This window comes from Castanea sativa, chromosome 5, assembly GCF_040712315.1.
Source record: "Castanea sativa cultivar Marrone di Chiusa Pesio chromosome 5, ASM4071231v1".
Classification (NCBI taxonomy): Eukaryota; Viridiplantae; Streptophyta; class Magnoliopsida; order Fagales; family Fagaceae; genus Castanea; species Castanea sativa.
In genome coordinates, this window is record NC_134017.1 from 76,815,503 (window position 1) to 76,838,295 (window position 22,793).

The 22,793-nt window shown below is 32.9% G+C and overlaps 1 protein-coding gene across 1 annotated transcript; it reads right to left on the reverse strand.

The window, feature by feature from the left end:
* Positions 1-7,054: 7,054 nt before the first annotated feature.
* On the reverse strand, positions 7,055-20,295 carry LOC142636396 (ribulose bisphosphate carboxylase/oxygenase activase, chloroplastic). Its single transcript, XM_075810605.1, has 12 exons — positions 19,922-20,295; positions 19,738-19,823; positions 18,424-18,433; positions 16,339-16,401; positions 15,759-15,872; positions 14,554-14,615; positions 12,382-12,436; positions 12,015-12,216; positions 10,766-10,872; positions 9,977-10,032; positions 8,254-8,346; positions 7,055-7,280 (listed from the first exon to the last, which is right to left on the reverse strand). The coding sequence occupies exons 1-12, from the start codon at positions 20,241-20,243 to the stop codon at positions 7,173-7,175; spliced, it is 1,278 nt and encodes a 425-aa protein (XP_075666720.1). The 5' UTR covers positions 20,244-20,295; the 3' UTR covers positions 7,055-7,172.
* Between the last annotated feature and the right edge of the window lie 2,498 nt (positions 20,296-22,793).

The following is a 22,793-nucleotide window of genomic DNA, read 5'->3' on the forward strand; positions in this document are numbered from 1 at the left end:
AAATAATATTTATGAAGTTTAGAAAAGGAAAACAAAGTCTATATAATTTTAAGGATTGAAACTATATATTTTACATAATTGTTATATGTGCTATGAGATACAAATTTATCAGGTCACTATTACCGACAGAGTACTAAATAGTAACCTTTAGCCCCTTGTCTTGTTTCCAATGAAAGTTCATGTTAGTTGTATAGTATTATACCTATTCATTTGATCATTATGGTATGACTTAGTAGGAAATTCATCATTATTCTTGACAAGTTGCGTTAAAAAATCAAAGGTATTTTAGGCTACCCAAAATTCGTACACCATGATATTCGTACACCAACAAAACGAGAACTCATAAAAAATAAAATGTGGTACAATGATTGCTTAACATTGATGCCTCTCACAACCTTCACATTTCATTTATGTGGCGTTTGGTACGGAGAATCCACATTATTCCTGGCATTTAGATTCCCAGGAATGTGATTCCTAGGAATGTGATTCCTAGGAATGTAGCTATTCCTATGTTTGGTTTCATTGGGAGATTCCCAGGAATGTGAGATGATAATGTTTGGTGTATTCTCAGGAATCTTAAATGAATTATTTGTTTTTCCCATTTTGTCCTTAGATTTAAATGTGAAGTACCAAGCCCATTAAAAAAAAATCTTCCTTTAAATAAATAATGAAAAAATATATATAAACTATTAATTAGTCCTTTAAAAAAATATCTTACTCTAAATAGATAGATAAAAAACATTATATAAATTATCAATTAACAACACATTCATTAAAACTGTGATCTAACATTTCAAAATGACAAGAATAATACAAAAATAACTATTAGCAGAGTTATTTATCATGTTTATGTTGTTTTGGCGGGAAAAGATAAAGACAAGAGAGAAGATATTGATAATTTTTTTTATAGTTTATCTTAATTGCTTAAATGATAAGGAAAAATGGTTAAAATTGTCAATTTATAAAAAATACAATTTCTTTTAAGTTTGGGAATCTGGATTCCCACCTGTTTTAAAGGGAATCCACATTCCTACTGAGAGGGGTTTAAGGATTCCCCTGGCATCTGATTCCCTAGCGTAATTTGCAACCAAACATGGAAATCTTTAAACATTCCTGGGAATCCTAAAACATTACCCCATACCAAACGCCACCTTATACTATCCATAATTTTTTTTCTTCTTAACTTTTTCAGACTTTTGGCTCGTGTAGTATACTAACTCTATTTTGGAAATGTGTATTCTAGTTAACTCAACTGATAAAATTTTTGATGGTTGAATAAAAGATCTGAGGTTCAATTCCCACTTACACCAAAAACTAATTGGTGTCTTGATCTGATGAAAAAGAGCATCATTAGAAGCGGATGTCATAAGTTGAAATTAAAAAAAAAAAAAAAAAAACTCTATTTTGAAAAGAATTCTCTCACAAAAGAAAGAACTAAATGTAATGTTTTCAGTTTACATAACTGATTGGGTAATTTTCATTCCTCTTTTTTTATATATATAAAGTCTTGAATATTAGGTTCAATGGTTTTTCCTTTTCTTTTTGTGTAGGTGATATTTGAACTTAATTCTTTTACTTAAAGACGGATTTCTTTCTTAAAAAAAAAAAAAAAAAAAAAAGACGGATTTTATTTCTTTAGCTAATAACTAGAATCCACCATATTTTGTTTATATTGAAACATACAAATAGTTATGATAAATGAAATATTACTCTTAAGAGTATCTCCTTTTTTTTTCTTTCTCTTTCTTTACCATAAAACTCGGGCAAATATTTAACTTTAAGTAGCCCATTCTAAAACAACCATACCAAATAGACCCAAATGGTGGTTGATTAATGACTCAATGAAACACAATTAAGTTAAATAAATATTACTCTTAAGAGTATCTCATTCTTTTTCTTTTTCTTTTTTTACCATAAAAACTCCCGCAAATATTTAACTTTAAGTAGCCTGTTCTAAAACAACCATACCAAATGGATCCAAATGGTGGTTGATGAATGACTCAATGATACACAATTAAGTTAAATAAATATTGTGGGTTCCAATTAGCTCAATTGATAAAATCTTTGATAGTTCCTGCCTACATAAAAAATTGATTGATATCTTGATCTCATGATAAAGAATTATCAACAAAAGCGGATGTCATAGTTCAAAATTCTCTTTAAAAAAAGAAAAAGAAAACATGGCTGCTCTTTTTTAAAAAAAAAAAAAAAAGTTAAATCAATATTTCTTACTTTAATTTGATTAACTAATGAGAAAGATAAGAAAGTAATACGAAGTTAAATTCTAAGAGAAGACACAAAAAGATAAAGAAAGTCATACGAAGTTAAATTCTAGGAGAAGACACAATAATACACAAACTCATTCGATCAAATTTGGATTTGAAAGGTACCCTTCTTTTTTGGCCAACCATTGTGAGTGCTCGAATTCTTGTACTCTTGTCAAGGGCCTGTCAAAAGTCTCATCATCCCTAGACTTTTGTTGGTTCTCATGAATATCCCGTTGTCTCTAAACCCATGTTGCGGTTTTAAACTTCTTTCAATTTGCCCTTTGATTTTTATTTCTGAGTATTCAATCTTCTTAAAGAGTCTTTAAGGAATTATTAATTATCTCAACTCTAAAGGCAAAAGTGGGGCAAAAGCATTTCCAAAAAAAAAAAAAAAAAAAGAAAAAGAAAAAAGAAATAGTTTGTAGAAATACGTATCCCCGTAAACAAAAATGCAAAAGGGCCTTAAATGTAATCAGCTCTTCCCCAATTATTGAACTCTAGGGATAAGACGTGATGTTGTGCAACAAAAAATGAGAAGGAGGTGAAATAAAGAATAAGCTGGAGGCAAAGACATGCTTTAATAAAAATAAATAATAATTAATAATAATAATAACAAGATAAAACAAATATTCAAGATATATATGCTTTGATGTGAATGGATGTTTGTTGTGACCTTACTCATGCTTGATGGGCTGAATGCTTGTTATAATGGAGAGGAACAAATGTTGATGTGCCCTCTTTTTGAGAAGCAAATTTCTTGTGTGTTTTGCCCTTGTGTGTTTTGATGAGCTTTAGACGCAACCTAAGTTGACGAATGACACCATCTAAGTTGACGAATGGTTTGATAAGATATATCATTTATTGTCGTGCTTAAAATAAATAAATAAATTAAACTAAACATATATTCAAGATATATATATATATATATATATATATATATATATATGTTTTTTTATGTGAGTAGATATTTGTTGTGAACTTTGACTCATGCTTGATGGGATGAATGCTTGTTATGATGATGCAAAATAAATGTTGATGTGCCCTCTTTATGAGAAGCAAATTTCTTATGTGTTTTGATGGTGTGTGTTTTGATGAGTTTTGGACGTAACCAAGGTGTAGAATGGTTTGATAGGATATATCATTTATTGACTAGACTCAAAACCGTTACGATTGTATTACGTTCTTATTAGTTTAAGACGTAACTATGACTATAGATGAATGATTGATGAAAATAGTGCAATAAAGTGAATAAACTATAAATTTTCTGATTTTTATATATTTATTGGTGTAATGCCTATGACAATTAACATCAATATAAAAAAATACCACTTATTCTTTTAATTTTTATAATTTAGTTATTAAAAAAGAAAAATATTTAAATCATAAATGTCTCTATTGAAAATATCAAAAAAGTTTTGTCCAAAAATATATTATACCTTTTGAAGTGGCTTTGGAATTATACTATTCTTATCCACAATTTTCCTTCAATCTATTCAGTCAAGGATTTTGATCACCCACAACAATAGCCACTGCTACACCAACTACGATAGAAATTAATTGAATACATGGCAGAGCCTCATAGGAGGTTATGTAAGTATTACCCTCATCAACTTTCAGACAAAAAGAAAGAAAAAAGTATTGCTTTCAAGTTCAAAGAAAAGTTGAAATGAATTGGGTGCTCAAATTCTTAATCATAATTAACTTTCCCTATTGGGATTATTCCAGGACTGAATAATATCAACAGAAAAGAGTGAAGGTGTAAAAGTAGGTAGCCCAATATAACAACTGAGAGCATATTGTGAAAAAGAGCACCTTAACTTTGGTCAAAACATAGAGTTAGCAAACAATCCTAACCAATGGTATTGCTTTGAATTATAATGAAACACATGATCAGCCTGAAGAACATCAAGTGGAACCCCCACCAAAGAAGTGCAAGCTTATTCAAGACACAAAATGCCATGATTCTTTCTGTGATCACAAAAATAGAATATCTTGCCCACGCATATTACATTTATGAAGTAATAAAGCATCTTTCTTTATCACACAACCATGCTTTAGTTCAAATCTAATGAGACAAGATAAGAACTATCAATAGTGCTGTTCTTATTTTATAATTTACAAGCAACTAATCTTTCATATATATTCTCTTTCACTGTGCTCTTTGCACTGTGCAAGTTACTGAAAAAGGTCACTCATATTAGAACTTTTGAAAGATATAAAACGGGTTTAGATACCATAGTTTGAGTTAGTGAGAGTAGAGAAACAATCCCATGATCAAGTTTAAGCATTGGATTCCACAAAATATAGACAATCTGGTTTGTCTTTACCACTAAAAATGTTCAAAAGATGAAAAGAATATCATGTAAAGTTGTAAACCCCACCATTCCTCTCTAGAAAAATTTCCCACGTTAGGCATCTAAATGGATGATTAAGAGGTTACGTCACTCTTGACAACGCAAATAACATGACATAAATTTGGATTTTTTTTTTTTAAGAACAGGAAACTGCATTTTTTTTCTTTTGCCATCTTGGGAAACTCACTAATTTCAATAGGCATCATGGTATTCATGACTCTCATTTTAAGTGCTCTAAATGACCCTATTTGTTAAAGTATCTATCACTTGCAAAGAGTTAAAAGGAATGTTTGGTTGGGATGATTTTGGGGAGGATGGAAAAAAATGAGTGAAAAATAGAAGAGAAAATAAGTGGGAGGGGTGTTTGGTTGGGAGGGGGAGAAGAGAGAAAAAAGTGGTGGGGCCTGCTCATTTTCTCTCTAGGCCCACCAAAACTTAATTTCTCTAAATTTGAGAGACAATGAAAGAGAAAAGAGGAAAGTGTGTTTTTGACAAAATTGTTCTTAATCAAGAAGTAAGCTTTTATCTTATTTAATTTCTTTTATAAAAAGAACCAAAGTTTGAATTTCTCTCCTTATTATTATAACTTTTAAATTCATTTATACGACTCATTTTAGCTTCATCACGTATTTTAGAAAGTTAACTTAGTGAAGGAGACTGCAACAAAAAATCAAAAATCAAAAAAAAAAGAAAAAAAGAAGAAGAATATGAAAGATTGAAAAGAATTAAAAACCAACCAAATGGTAACTAAATTCCAAGAGCATACATTACATAGCCAAATAATGTATATCCAATCAAGTACAAAATAAATAAAAAAGGGACTTTGAAATTTGAATAGAAAAACATCAATGTGAAAGTGTGAATGCCGGTAGTGATTTAGTAGGCTCCATAAACTAACATTGTAGTTTGGATATCAACATCCCATAATTAATGTATTTGTCTGTTCTCTTCCCATAAGGGCCCATAATGCCCCCATTCCCTTCATCAGCTGTGTCGTCATATCATCTGTCGCATTTTGGGGTATTGATTCTCCAAATAGACCTTTGAAGCACACTTGTTATTGTCTTCAACCGATGCATAGTGTGAGAGTACAAGCTAGAGTCAAACCAAGGTGTCCCTCCCAAACCCATATTGATATTGTTACCCCAATTATTGTGAAGAAGATGCAATCGTGCAATTGTCCTCTGCACCCAGACCTTTCATTTATTTCCTCATTTATGTTACTTCTTAGAAGTTAAAATACATATAAAAATGGGAAATCTAAGGCTAGCCACCAGTGTTATGTGGAAGCAGTGGTCATGGTGCAACATCATGGCTGGGCTGGATAATGGGAATGATGGACTGACACCAATAATATACTTCTTGTGATTGTACTAAAAACAAGTAATTCCAGTGAGATGGTCGCTGTAACATAGTCAAAGTGAGGATCATAAGAGGCTTCAGATGTCATAATCAATTGTTAATTAGCCACTGCAAACTCCAATTATCTCACCTACATTTGGGCCTCAAACTTTGACTGTTTCAAAATCGTGCTTATACGTTAAAATGTTTAAAGGCTCTCCCCAACCATTAAGATGAAAAATGCAAAGATAGTAGATGGAATTTATGAAACCAAGGTCACTTCAATGACGTGGAGCTTATAAGGGGGCATGAATTCCCTTTAAAATGTTTTAAGAGCTCCCGACCATTATGTTATAAATGAAAAATACAAACATAGTAAATGGAATTCATGAAACTGAAGTCACTTCAATGATATGGAGCTTAGGACGTGACATGAATTCCATTTGTCATTAGATGATGGTAAGAAGTAAAAACATTTTTGAAAGTATAAGGACGTATAAGGACTAAATTGTTATATTTTAAAGTATAAGAATGATTTTGAAACAAAACCCAATACGGAATTTAACCCAAATTTTTAAAAACAAAAAATGAAAAATTTACCTTAAATTTAATTTGGTTTCTCTGAACCACTGTAAAATAGTACAGAAGCTTTATCAAAGATTAATTCTTGGCTAGTTTGTAAAGGATGTCACAGCACTGAGTTCAACCCAAGACCATTACACACAGTATACACTTCCAAGGGTCCTTGACAAATTCCTTTTAGGAGGCCAATTTCATCCTTGGCTTCTGAAACTATACAAAGTTCAGCCTGATGCAGAATACCGAAGAAACACTACTGTGACTTCCAACACCATTTTTTATGACACCAATACTTTTAGGATGATATTGCCAGTTTATTTAGGAATGCAATGTGTGGTTCAAATCTGCCAATATGGTTCAGAAAAGCTATAACGAGGTGTTGCGTCATAATTGAATGTAACATGGCCTGCACTGGATTGTGGTAAAATTCAACATTCAATTTGATTACTAATGGGGCTGAAGATGCGGTCATGCATTTGTACAAACCAATAAATCTGTACTGACGGTCGAAAATAGAGATGACAACATAATGAATTTTATTAACAGTTCCATTTATGCAAACACAGAAAGCCAATAAAATTGGATCCACCAAGTAGTAGTACAACAGAAGACATTCAAAAAAGTCTAATTTCTAGTCATCCATGTTCTTCATGTATTCCTTTGAGAGTCTTGTCTCCATTATCAGCTGCTGTTCTTTGAGAAGAGAATACCCTGATTCGAGTAAGGCTTCCACCGTTTGCTGTAGAACCACATGCAAAAGCAACTCAATGTAACCCAACTTATCACAAATTTTAGATAAAATCAATTGACATTTGAAGCAAAAAGTAACAATTACGAATTATAAAAATGCTACTAATTATAATAATAATTACATAAATAGCAACACAAAGTGGGGAGAGAAAAAAAAAAAGAAAAGAAAAAGGAAGAGATACTTTAAAGGGAAGAAATCAGTACAATAGTCGTGGCTCTGGTTACCAGAACTTTTTGAAGAAGCTTTATAGAACTTTATGATATCATCGTTTACCACTGATAATATCCTGAAGATGAAAGCTCAGTGGCATTTCAACAAAAAAATCATTAAACCAATTGAAACAATCATTCCCAGTGTTTTTAGTTCATTCACGAGACATCCATAAGTCTTATTTCTTTCACAGTACAGTTCACTTGTTTTGCAATATCTAAACATATTGGGACCTACAATTGTAACATGATTGTGACAACTACTATTATGGTTGCATGTACCTAAGAAGACAAGAGATATAAGTTCCATTCTATCATCAAAACCCTTTTCTGACATCATCCTAGTATCAACCAAAACAACTATACCAAGAGGCATCAAGGTAGCCCCTTTTCCTTTCCTACATGCAACTGTTAATATCCAGTTTCCAATCTGTGTAACTGCATCATAGCAGCATCACATGCATATGGCATGTCTCTCTGGTTTACAAAACCTCCAGAACCCTCCAAGCATAAGGCTTCACTCCTCTATATAATTTTTTTTTTCTCAGATCTATTTATAGGGCTCTGGCGTATGTATGCTGTCTTTTAATCTTCAGTTTGTCAGAACAGAATGAACTCATAGCTCAATAATCCAAACCAATAATAAAATGATCAACTACAAATTTTTCAAATAATAAGAGGATTGCAGAATTTTTATTAAAATAAGAGGCTTATTTCAAAAGCCAGTAATACGGTAGTGATTGATTGCTTGCCTTTGGTGGAGTGAATACAGGAAGTTTTTCAATCTTTTTTCTTCTGAGAAGTTTGTCCCCAAGTTTTTCAACGCCTCCAATTTCATCAATCCACTAAAATGTAAAGAAAATAAAATAAAAAACGGGGATAACTTGTTAACACCAACTTTCACAAAAAAAATAATAATAATAAAAGAAAGCATTTCTGGGAAATTCATATTTAAACCATTAAAAATGGACTACATTATATGATGGCAAAAGTTCTCACATGATAGCAGGAAACATCAAATTCTTACCTGGTTGAGAGTATCACAGGGATATACAACACCCCACTTATACAGGGGTGGACCCCAAAAGTGAGGGATGCATCCCTATGTGAATAGGGTGTTGTATATCCCGGTGATGCAGAATACCACCTCCCTTAAATCCTCCCCCCGCCCCCCCCAACCAACTTTCCCCCTCCCTTTCCTTTATTTCTAAAGGTGTTCTAGTCAATGGTAAATAGTGAAAAGTAATAGTTGATCATTAAAACCATAAATCATGACCCATAATTATCCAACATGAGTTTGATTTCATTCGGGAGGGCAAGTCAAACTTTAAGATCCAACAGAGCATGTAGAGTAGGTAATCCCCAAAAGAAGTTTATCTAAAAGATAAGACCTAAAATGAGTATCTTTCTACATGAATCTGTATGTTCTTCTGTGAGCACATTGTCACTGATGAACAAATTATTGTGTCATGGCGTGCCACTTCCAGATTTAGCTAACAACTGGCTCAAATTTCCAATCACATCTGTTTAAGTCATAATCAAGTATATCAACCTGATAGACCTAGGTTATCATGCTAGCTTCAGAAGCATTAATATACCTACATGAAAAGCACTTTTGAACCGACTTTACCAACTTGAAATCTACAATATATTTTGATAAATCAAGACCCTTCAATTGAAAATCCCAACCAATATGACTTTATAAGATACAAATATTTCCTCATGATCAGTCTGTCAGAACAATGTCATTCACATGTAGCAGAAAAACAGACAAAATAGTGAATAGAATATTTCCAAATAGGCTCATTATAGAGTTGAAGAGGTTTGAGTTTGATAAAAGATGTTAATATGACAGAATATGATCCTTATCCAGCCCATTTTCTGGGATCCTATAAAAATTATAATTATATAAAAAATTAATGTTTTAGAAGCAGTAACAACTTAAAGGCAGTGGCCTAAATAGAAGCAAATTAAACTGATCCTGTTGAAAATATACCATAAACTACAGTACTTTCTTCAAGTGAGAGTTTGGTGACATCAAGCAAAAGACAAACATTTCTACTAGTGACTGAAAGCTATATATTGATAACTGTAGGCAATCATACCTACTCGCCAGGTGTCTGACCAAAATGAAATTAACATAGAGCACACCTCTCAAACTCCTTTCTCTTCATAAAGTCTCTCATTTTATTTTATTTGTTTTCACCACATTTTAATTCTCATAAATTATATGCCAACAATAAAACATTTGTATATACAGAGTAAAGTAGTGTCTAACTACATTCCAAATAGAAAATAGTTCCCTTTTCACAGAAATTCAATTGAATTCAAAAGGTCAAAAGGCTATCGAATTTTACAATCTTTGTGCAAGAAGTCATATAAAACAACAAGCGCACAAACAAAAAAAGAGAGAGAAAAAAAAAATCATAATGGGTCAAGAAAGTCCCTCACAATTTCAATCGGGATGTAACATACCTTAGAGATTGACCTATCATATGTTCGAGACCTAAGAGCTCCATAAAAGTCCAAAGCTGCCCGATCACCAAAGCAAATACATAAATTAATATCACTAAAATAGAAATAATGAAATCATACATATTTATTCCTGTTCAGCAAGCAAGGAACCTACAAGATATGTACAAATTTAAATTTTTACTTTTTATCAATGATGAGAACAATAAAAGGGCCTCAAATATGCGTGCAAACACCTAAAGTCCAAGAAGTGTAAAATAGCCTAAACACAACAGCAGCAGCATATAGATATATATAAAGTAGTGACCCAAATACTTGAGGGAAGAAATTGCTTAGGCCCTATATTGATTTCATTAAGTGCACATTTAATTACATAAGGAAACGTAACACCGTTCGATATCCTAAGCTAACTTTTTCTCTTCATATAACTATCATAACAAAACAATGTGATAGAACATACAATCATGTGACAATAACCATCAAAACTACCACAAAGAAACCTTAAAAGTAGATAAAATGGCAAAATGAAAAAGAATAAAATATTTAAATTTGACAAGAACCCACAACTTAATGTTTGATGTGAAGAATCACAGTAATGGTGAAAATGATAATATGATATTCACCATAATGTAAAGAAACTATGCAAGCATATTGCCTATATTGGTAAGATACCATAATAGCATTCAAAGTAATTGTTACAGGATTACCTTCAAAATTCCCATGACTTCCAGCATTATAAAATATCCACAGAAGTAAACTATCCAGAAAGGACATGAAAAACAGACTAATTACCTTGATTAGGAAATTCGTCCACAATTCTTACAACATCATCCTTAGGAATTCCATCTTTCTCGTACATCCGGTGAACAATGTTCACAATATCTTCGCGATTAGGCTGCCTGTTTTACAAAAAATATGTCAGAGAAGGGTAGGTAACATAGTTCCATTACTTCCACGATAAACAGAGTTCTAAATATACAACTACATTGCCAGTAGTCAATAAAACTTGATTAAAAATAAACTGAACATAGTATTTATAACATCACTCAAGTATGACAACAGCAAAGAGGGCATTTTGGTCACTTTCTTGGTAATTTGCAGTCGCCAAAAGTAGGTAATCGAAGGGATTAAAAATAGAGGCTAGAAAAGATTGAATGTCAAATTGGATTACAGTTTCATGATATTCTGAGGCAGCAAGGTTTTCTCTTTCTTTTTCAAAAGAAAAAGGGTCAGGGGGGTTAGAAATGCAAAAACGCCCCCCTAATTTTAAGTCAAAATTAAATTGATCCTCTGATGTTCTAATTTGAAATTTAAAATCCTTAGAATTGAGGAAATTTTCAAATTAGTCCTCTTGTCAAAAAATTTTATGACATGTGGGCTTCAGTTGGCTCAACTAGTGAAGTCTCATGTTCTTGCATAAGAAACTTGGATTTGAATCATGCTTACCCCAAAAACTGATTAGCGTCTTGGCCTAATAATAAAAAAACAATAATCATGGAGTGGACACCATGAGTTCAAATTATATAGTAATTATAAATAAATAAATAAATAAATAAAAGAACATGTTCACATTTCACCCTCAGCCCCATTCCAAGATTTATCCACCATTATCTTATCACCAACCCATCACTGCCATAAACAAGACCCACGAACCAGCTAAAACTAGAAGAAGTTGCCATCTCCCTTTTAAACCAAAACCCATTTGCCCGAAGCATGCATTACCACTACAAGAACTGGCATAGGAGAAATTGAGGAATTTGTTGATACGTTCGGGTTTTTACTGGATAAAAAGCTTGTTCATGTTTATTTATTTATAAAACTCGAGCCTTAGTTTTAAGCTTGTTTAAAAAATGATCCCCCACACCCCCCAAAAAAATAAATAAAATAAAATCTGGACATTTCCCAAGTTGATTTGCTTCATGTTTTAACATGCTAGTCATCAATAAATGTCCTTCCAATCGTAGGTAGCTAATATAATTTATTTTAGAACAAACTAGTAATTTAAAAAACATAGTACTGCTTCAAAAAATAATCACAATACCAGTAGAACTTTTCCATCCTTCCATCACGAATCAAGGGTGCATATATAGTTGAAAAATCATTCCCTGTGAAAATGATGGGAATTCTATTTGTGAAATCTGATTCCCGCCAATCTTGTCCAATACTCACTCTTGTAGGATTATCTGCTAGATTCATTAGACTTCCAACAACAATTTGATTGTTGACTGTCATTTGAGTGTTTCCTAGATAAGAATTGAAACATACTTTCACTATAGTGATATAAGTTTTTCAAAGCTCCAATACAAGAACTGATAAAAAATGTAAAGGAAAATTGGGAGTTGGAATATTTCCCTTTTTTCCCAAATATTTCAATTATGATTTTCTAGTCCAATCAAACAGTAGCCCACCAAATCTACCGAGGCCAGCATCAATATCGTTGATCATCAAGCAGCTCATCTTGCCCTGCAGTAGTCAGGAAAATGAAACTAAACTACAACGATAACTTTGAGAAGACCAGGACAAAGCATGGAAAACATCCATCTGTGTATCGACATGAATAAAGAAGCGGATCACAACTGCATCTAGGCATTGAACGCATTAGATTGTATAAGCAAATTAATGGAACACAACAAAAGAGGAAAACTATATATACTGGGGACATATTTTTGACAAGGACAGCAAAAACCCATATAATTTGATTATGAAATTAAATTTATTTTTTAGAAAAGTAGTAAAATTAAAGTTTTAAATTCCAATAAACTTTAGCTCAAATGGGACCTCCACCCCTTGTAAGCCATGCAGAGTGTGTATAAATTACCAATCAAAAATTAAGTTAGAAGATTAAAATGTGCAAAAGGGACAGCCAAAATGCAAAGGGAGCATTCCAAGGGCAACCACCCTTTCATGAAAAAGGGAGGAAAAAAGAAAAATACAATTCAGTTCAATTGTTTAGAGCATAATAAAATCCTTTAAAGAACCAAAGCAGCTAGCCAAGGATGCAGCTAAACTTAAGAAAATAAAGCTCTTAGAAATCTAATTTTTGTCTCTCCCAAGGATTTCTCATGCCCTAAAATGCCCATGTATTTTTTTCATACAAAAATACTCCACATAAAGCAAAAATGAACACTATGTAACAAACAAACTCCTCCCAACAATTAAAAAGCGCTAATAATGGAACAACGTAAAAGTAAATGATCCACAGTCGCTTCATCCCTTTGGACAAGTAGGACCATCCAATAATAAACATTTTACACTTCACCAATTCTCAATATTCAGAATACAACTCAAAGCTGCAATCTACACAAAGAAAGAAACTTTACTACGGTTTCTCATACATCTCTAATGATTTTTCCTTAATAATATGTTTTGACCTTAAACATAAGAGTCCTACTTGGTTCCTATGTGTTACAACGTCTCAACACCATACCCTTGTACAGCATGTAAAAGAAAAAAGAGTGTTAATTGATTCAACCCCCTAGCACACCAGCCAAGCAAGTCTAAAGTTGCAGCAAACAATCCCATGCAAAAGCCACAGTGCTCTCTTACAAGAAGAAATAGGATTTAAATCAAGGGAACTATTGCATCTCACCTCACCACACCTCCCCCCCCCCAGAAAAAGGCAGCAGTTTAGCCCCATCTCCAGCCTTAAAAAGTCATTGGAAACTCCCACTTGTTCCTATTCCTTTAGCCCATCGTCTAGGAGTCCACCTCCCTTACTTTTTTTTTTTTTTTTTCTATACTTCAGACTTACCACCCTTCTCCCTAAACTACCCCTCTCCATGGCAATCCACTGACACCATTTACCTAACAAAGCCTGAAAGAAACCATGTAAACTCCTAGCAGCCAAACATCCCCGTAAGTTATAAATTTATTCAATCTAGATTAATCCAAACTTATTTTCATTCAATTTAACTATAAGAAATTGTCATTATGATGAATCATAGTCTTGTCTTTTTTCTTTTCTTTTTTGAGAAACCATAGTCTAATAATTATAGCTATAAAATGTATTATTTTTTAATGATCTTATTAATGGATAATTATAAATGTGAATTACCAGATTTTTCTAGTCCTATTTTTTAATATTCCAAACAAATGCATCATAAAGATTGGAATTCAACAGAAGGAATGTAAGGCATGCTAGCTTTTTTCAGTCTCGAGATGGGTTTCCCCTAGTTACATATAACACTTTCATTTCTCCCTTGATACTTTTCTCCATTTTTTCCCACTATTTTTCTTAATAATCTAAATTAACTCTCAATAGCAAGGCCCAATATGGAAAGGATCGCCTCCAATAGAATCCTCCAATGCCCTCCTATTTTTAGCCTGAAGTGTGACACATGGTATTATTTGATTTTTGAATGCCACATGTCTTAGATTTAAATAAAAATTGGAGGAATCGCAAGGGATCTTATTCTGGCCCATTATGCTCTAAACGAATAAAGGAGGTAGATGCATTTGGACATCACAACAAGAAAACAAGAAAGGCAAGTATTGAACAATAGATCACATCAAACAACACTATTCAGCTTCATAGCCCTAGACATACATATATCAACAGTGAAAGTGGCAAAGCTTCTAACTTGGTTCTGGACCACTTGAGAAGCTGCTCTATAGCGTTCGCGAATCAGTCTTCCCGGTTCTCCTATTAATTGAAAATAAATTTCAAACAGAGTTAATTTATAATTGACATTAAATAAATAGATAAATAAAGTTAAAATATTCTCTCTCACAGAATACAACAGCTCAATATTTGTTACCTAGAGGATAAATTGTAGGAATTTGCAAGAGAACTGTATAAACACCATTTATTGTTCAAAACTATCAAAATATAGAACCATTCATTTAAGTAAAAGGAAATACATACGAAATCATTTTCAAACCTTAAAACTAACCCACAGCTAAAAAACTGCCTAGTTAATTTTTGAAGGAAACACCAATAACAAAAGCATGACGACTTTACATGTGACAAATACATTTCACTTTTTCTTTTTGTTTTCTTTTTTTCCTCTTCTTTTAGCCTCAAAAGAAGGCCAGCTACAAATAATACATATGCACTTATGTATCTATAATCATATGAGATAAAGAATGACAATGCATCACCTTATCATGATTGATAAGATACCATCCATTGTTATATATGGGAAGACTATTTATGGATCCAATCAAATCAAATAAATCAACAGATCACAATCCAAGAATTAAAAGTACAGTTTATATAGATTATCAAAAAAGTACTTATATATGGATGTGTGGACCAAATGAATGATATCTTAGAATGATAAATAATATAAAATTTATGAGTCAATGAAATTTTTTTTTATATATATTATGGAAGACGATATTTATCCCATCCAAATTAAATAGATCTACAGATAATAAAGCCAAGAACTGCAAAATTCAGTTTTTATGAATTGGTGGACAAAATGAGTGATATCTTTGAACAATAAATAATATCTAAAGTATAGCTAATTGCAATTCTTCCAACATTGAAGGAGGGTGGTGGGGGTAGATATTATGGCACTATTCAAAGAATTCCTTAAAACATGTATATTCAAAAAATCACTGAATGCTTCCTTTATTGCATTAATCACTAAAGAGTTTATCTCAGAAGCTGCCTTTATTGCATTCTTCCACCGATCCTATTTATCTACACATATATGCTTATAAGCGTTTGTTAAAACTCAAACTCAGAAAGTACCCAACACAACCTTAGCGTAACCCTTGGCCACTTGAGCTACATCTAAGGTAGTGACATGAAAAAACAAGTATAAGAAACCCATCATACCAGCTCTTTCAGATTCCAGCTCTCCAGCAGACATAATTATGGGTTCAATTCCCATGGCTTGGAATACAAGTTCAGTCTGAAATGATTTCCCTTGCCCTTTGCCACCCCAAATACCTGTACCATATTTCCAAAAAAAATGATGTTCCATAAAAACCATGCAAGTGTAAGAGCATAATTCCCCCCCCCCCCCCCACACCCCCTTTTAACATGCTAAGCAATCTCAAATTAATATTACAAACATTTGGTGTAAAATAGAACTCCTCTTATCACACTAAAACTCCAAACAATGAAAGGTTTCTTGACTATAATGGTATAAAAGGCAAGCAAAAATTGTCTTAAAAAAAGGGATGCAAAAGCTAGACAGCATAACAAATGGCCTAAAAGTAATTAACAGAAGTATGAATAAGCTTGCCAGTAAAACATTATTGGTCTTTACAATTTAAGAAAGAGAAAAATGATAAAGAAGAGCACTTGCAATAGGAAGCACCCATAAATGAATTTTATAAAATAATTATTTACCAATTTTTTTTCCTCCTTGATGGAAACTTTCACAAATTAGTGAAAAAATCGATGTACTTACCAAGGATCAAAGGAATCTTGATATCAAGAAGATGAGCAATGTAGTTCTTGACAATGTGCGTTACTGCATCAACAGCAAAACATATACAAATACAAAAGAACATAAGTCTCAATGTATCTAAATAAAATGATTTGATAAGCTGCATAAGCAGTAGAGAGTAAAAAAATAAAACAAGTTTGTAATCCTACCATAAAAACACAATAATTAGACACATACACTTAACAGGTTAGCACCAAAATGTAAATGTAAAGGCCCAAAAGTTAACATCATGGACTTGAGAACTCAATGTTAGAGTTGATAATTTGGGATAAACACAAGATGTCAAAACTACTAACAAAAATCTATGCATGAGGGTACATCTAGATATTAATATCTTTGTGAGCTCATAATAAATAACATCCATGCTTGTCTCTATTGGTTTCATTATTTTAAAAAACTATTAACTAAGAATTTAAACCAAAAAACACTAAGCAAAACAGCAGGTCTCTTGACCAAATACAGTCATTGCTCTCCCTCCAAGTAGTCCACATATTACAGAAAGGAGTAGGCCCAAATCTCACCACGGTCATTATAATGAGATCTCCCTTTCCAACTTGCAATCATTTCAATCAGAGTCCAACCATTACCCAATGCATCCCAAATAAAGACAAAGTTAATAATTAAAACTCTCTGGCCATGACACAATGTAGACTCTTCCCTCTTTTATTACCAAAATATTGATAGTCAGAATCTTTCCCAAAGCAGCTCCCCATCCAAAAAGGCTACTTTACGTTGCATACCAAATACTCCTTCATCGAATTCAACCACTAAAGGGCTTCAAGAGTCTCAAAAAATGAAGAAAGCTCAAAACCAGGTTTCTTAGATAGCCTCCAACACATTGTATCTTCATAATTCACTTGCTAGAAGATTAAAGTGCAGTGAATCCAAAAAAAGGTGTCAATTGCATCTAACTCCCAATCTTGTGAAGGTCTTGAAAATCTAACATTACAATGTAGAGCTCCTTCACAAATCTTACAATGAAATTTTGATTAGGACATTAAACATGTTTAAAGTATATGAAAATGAAAGTTATAAGTCCCAAAATAAGTGTCATACATGGGTCAACATTGAGTGTCATGTCCTCAAGAGTTCAAAATACAAGTTACAGAAAATGGCAAAGATTAAGTACAATTGGTACCAATTACGTACATTCACCAAACTGTCGGCCATTCCATCATAAAAGTAATTCCAGACTGTATCCATTTAGCACTACCTCTTAAAATCAAGAACACCAAAACATTCATGTGTCAACTTTGTAGACATCTGTGAATGAGAAATACAAGAGACTACATCAATTTGGCATGGTACCAAAGCTCTAGTTAGCCCATTTGATCAAAAATATTTCTTTACCTATAGAAGATTTTGTTAACAAAAACCTTAGTGGGTCTGTCTAGGACATTGCAGATTGCTAATCATGAATGGAGTTGATCCATGCCATTCCATTTCATTATGCTTGACGTGCTAAAGCAGGTTAAAGAACTAAAATCAACTTAGTTGATATACTAATTGCTAATGTGAAGGACAAATAACTTTTGGCAATGTAGGAAATACCATTAGTCAATAACTTTTTACCATAAACAGAACCCCAAGAAACAGAGTTTGTTTGTAGATACCCTAAACATAAGGCAATTCAATGGAAACATCCATTTAAACATTTAGATTTATAGAGGAAAAGAAAGACAATCACACCACTGAACTAGGATTAGAAGTGCTGCATCAAAAAAAATATAAACTTCAAATAAATAGTAAGGAAATTTTGATTAGGATGGGAGCAAACACAAACATTGATTATATCTGAATGAATGGTTAACATAAAATAGTTTCCATATATTAATTAGGAAATTTCACTCTCAACACCCTTCCCAATTTATTATAAAGAAAATATATATATATAGTAGATAGACAGTGACATGACTGTTAACAATCAAAGAAAATGTATGTAGCATGGGAACTGACTAGAGTTTAGTTGTTTTTACCAAATTTCCTTACAGCTTTAACATGATTCATCACAGTTTTTTTAGCTTTGTCCAGTTTCACAGAACTTACCAACTTTATCCTGTCAAAGGAAAAGTAAATGAAAAAACTTAAAAACATAATGTAAGCCATAATCGGTAAGATACAGGGATTCAAATCAAAATATATTGGAAAAAGGAAAAGAAACGTTAAAGGAAAATGCAGTAGCCTCAACAAAATAGGTAACAAAATTAACATATCCAATCTCCAAAGCAACAATTGACACTAAATTCAGAAATTAAAAGATGTATGTATAACATAGACTAAGAAGAAAAAATGTTTGGTAGATAGCTTACTAAGGGGTACTAAACGTACATAAGCAGATATTCATTTCGCTTTTTTTTTTTTTACAAATTATGTAGAGTATTTGATGAAATTGACTAACTTATGATAGCATATTATGTAGACTCAAAAAATAGGAAAAAAAAAAAAAAACTGAACAAAGAGAATTAAAAAGCCCTCATTCCATCTAAAATTATGTGAGAGATGCCAATGAGCTCTAGCTTAAATGGCACTTCCTCCCCCCTCAAGAGTAGGTGGAAGGTGAGTAACATGACATGTTGAAATCAAATAACACCATGAAAGCATTGCGCTAAATTTTGAAAAATAAAAAATAGTTTCTATAGGGCTCTCAACCCCTCAAAACTACACTATTGTCTTCCCAATTACTTTCCCAAAATCGCAAAGTAAACAGTGAGATTCTTCAGAGAAATCACCAGCATATGATAGAAAGCTAACGTGCACGGAAAGAATACAATGTGCCCCTACATTACATGATCTATAAAATTTTTTCTTAAAAGCTAAAATATTGCTTATACCCCTAATGTTTGCATGAATTCCATTTTCCGTCCCTAAACTTTAAAAAGATTCGTTTTTTGCCAAAACTTTTTACAGAGCTTTTTTTTCATTAATAACTTCCAAAAAAAAAAACAGGGGACTAAAAAATCGAAAAGGAAATTTTCCAGTAGTTTAGGGATTAAAAAAGATCTTTTTTTAAGTTGAAGGGTAACATTTTCAATTGCTTAAAAGACAAAAATATGAATTTTTTAAAGTTTAGAGATGAAAAATGATATTTTATTACAATAAATCCTAAACGGTAAGTTGATACTGATTCTAATTTGAACTACCACTAAAATTACCTTTTTACCTAACAGTGTTACTAGTAACAGCTTGCCTTGTTGATGAGTAATTGGGAAGACAGTGTTACTAGTAACAGCTTGCTTTGTTGATAAATCGTAGCATTTCTCAATAAATAATCAGAGAGAGTGAGAATAACTCGTGCCAGTTGATAAGTAAAACTACACCAATTCAAATTGACTATGAAAAAGGAAATGAAATATAATTTACCAAGAAGATAGGAGCAATATAGTAATCGCCTTGAAGGTACTCAAACGACCTCGTCACTTTCTGACGATAATCAAACACAATATCCGCTGCCAAAGAAGAAAAGAAGAATCGAAAATAATCAGAGAGGAAACCAAACAAGGCGTTAATTAAGAACGGAGCAGGTGGAAATTTTGAATATACATACAGTCACGGCCGAGAAATTTTCCGGCGAAGAGGTCGTCGATGACGCCGGCCTTAGCGCCGACGGCGATGTTCATGTTATCAGCCTCTTTGCCGAGTCTGTAGAGATAGTCATTCCCTTCGGAGTCTTTGGCTTCCCACGACGACTGGTCGGAGAGTACTTTCTTTGAAGGAGGAGAAGGATCGGTACGACTGTCGTTTTCGGGGGAAGAGGAGTTTGAGCAGCGGAGGAGAGATGGTTTTCTGGCGGAGGTGGTGGTGAGAGGAGGAGGAGGGAAAAGTGGAGAGAAATGGAGGGGAATTTGAAAGGAAGAGGAAAGAGCCATTGTTGGGAAAGAATGGATTGTTATCGTTTAGGAGCGAATGAGAGGTAAGTTGTTGGAATTTGCGCCACGTATGTAATTATGTATGATCGGGTCTTTTAACCCGACCGACCCGGCCTTTTTGGTTGAAGATTAAAAAAAAAAAAAAAGTGTTTACTTGAATTTAAAATGGGCGAAAATGCATCTATTTTGGTCCATATTTTTTTATTTAATCGTATTTAGTCTTTGAAATAAAAAAAATGTGTTCTATTTTGGTTTTTATTGTTATCTCACTAATGAAAATTGTTTATGGGACAAATAGAGTCTACTATTGGTACGTTAAATGTTGATGTGGTTATTAAAATAAAAATAAAATTTGATGAGGCAGAGAAAATCAATATGCTTTGGGCTTTAAAGGGCTAGCGACTGTTTGGAAGACTTGAAAAAAAAAGAACAAACGATCAAAAGTGACCGGAGTGGACCGGCCAAGAACATTTTAATGCTAAAGTTAGTTTCTTTCTTATATTCTAGAATTCTAACTTTTCAGGAGTTGCTTTGTACTTACCTTTATTTGGTCTAAATGGATGTTGATATATACTGTTCTTGAAGCGGTTATTTGATTTGTAACTTCTCCTGTATTTGAGGAGGTCTAAAGGTTCAAGGATAACTTCCACAACCGTTATGAGAATTATATTTCATTTTCATCTTCTATAACAGTCGTTGGAAGTTGAATACTCAATTAGAAGATACAGTGATGAACCGGGGTCTTACTCTTGCCTTGGTATAATGACACATGGTTCAATTCGCTATTTTGTGTGGATAAATTTTCTTGGAGTTTTTCCAAGTGTTAGGGGGTCATCCATGCGCTTTCCTCATGGACGACCCTCATGCCTATGGACGACCCTCATGCCTATGGACGACCTTCTTACATTGGGACAATCTTCCTTCACGGATGACTCTTATGGACGAAATGGAGTTGACTTAATTTTTAGCTCACCATCAGTTGCCCCATTGTCCAAAGGTCGTCCAAAATGCTGAGAAATTTACTGTTGTCTTTGGATGTGTGCCTTTATACTAGTAGTTATACGTTGTTCTATGTGTCACAATTTCTATGGTTGAATTTTATCGTCCCAGATCGTGCCACGTGTCATGAATTTATTGGTGACCTGTTGTGTCGATTTAATTTTTCAAGAAAAATGCCACACAACGCTCTCTAGTTGGTCACGTCGTTTCAAATGCCAAATTTCAACACCTATAAATAGCGGAAATCCTCTTCTACCCTTTGCATTTCCTAAATTTTCTTTCTTGACATTCCTCGTCCAAATCCTCGTCTAGAAGTGTCTCCTCGTCCTTAGTCAGGACTACTACCTGAGATTTGTCTCTCTGTTTACTTTAAAAGCGCAAAGTTATGGTCTAATAATGAGAAGTTTCTATAGACGGGAGGTTGAATGATATTGTAGGAAGTGCCTATTATGTGGCTCCTGAAGTTTTATATAGATCATATGGGACCGATTGGTGTTATTGCTTATATTCTTTTATGTGAAAGCCGGCCTTCTTGGGCCCAGAAAGAATCTGGCATCTTCCGAGCTGTCCTCAAGGCAGATCCAAGCTTTGATGAAGCCCCTTGGCCATCTTTGTCTCCTGATGCAATTGACTTTGTGAAAAGGCTGTTGAACAAGGATTATCGGAAGAGATTGACTGATGCTCAGGCTCTAAGCAAGTCACTGATGCCCTATAAGAAAGGTTTTCTTTTTGGGTTTCCTTCTGTTTTAGGTTAATTAGCTATCTTTCTTAAAAAATAATAATAATAAAAAAAAAAAAACTAGATAATACACCCCTAATGTTTGCATGAATTCCGTTTTCCGTCCCTAAACTTTAAAAAGATTTGTTTTTTGCCAAAACTTTTTACAGAGCTTTTTTTTCATTAATAGTTTCCAAAATAAATAAATAAACAGGGGACTAAATAATCGAAAAGGAAATTTTCCAGTAGTTTAGGGATTAAAAAAGATCTTTTTTTTAAGTTGAAGGGCAAAAAAGTATGACATTTTCAATTGCATAGAGACAAAAATATGAATTTTTAAAAATTTAGAGATGAAAAACGATATTTTAGCTTCTTTTTTTTTTAATAATTGTTATTACATTGCTATGTCCGTGACACCTTTACAATAAATCCTAGACACAGTAAGTTGATATTGATTCCAATTTGAACTACCACTAAAATTACCTTTTTACCTAACAGTGTTAATAGTAACAGCTTGCCACTTAGATTTGTTGTTTACGTAACATTTCTCAAATAATAATCAGAGAGAGCGAGAATAACTCGTGCCAGTTGATAAGGAAAACTACACCAATTCAAATTGACTATGAAAAAGAAAATGAAATATAATTTACCAAGAAGATAGGAGCAATATAGTAATCGCCTTGAAGGTACTCAAACGACCTCGTCACTTTCTAACGATAATCAAACACAATATCTACTACCAAAGAAAAAAAGAAGAATCGAAAACAATTAGTGAGGAAACCAAACATGGTGTTAATTAAGAACAAAGGAGGTGGAAATTTTGAATATACATA

Bases quoted from the DNA above. Each gene is read 5' to 3' on its own strand.
- LOC142636396 (XM_075810605.1), bottom strand. From the start codon at position 20,243: ATGGCTCTTTCCTCTTCCTTTCAAATTCCCCTCCATTTCTCTCCACTT. The intron at 10,873-12,014 runs GTATTGTGATTA...TTTGTAAAACAG, and splicing joins AGGATGGAAAAGTTCTACTG to GCAGCCTAATCGCGAAGATA. The intron at 10,033-10,765 runs GTAATTAGTCTG...GTGATCGGGCAG, and splicing joins GGACGAATTTCCTAATCAAG to CTTTGGACTTTTATGGAGCT.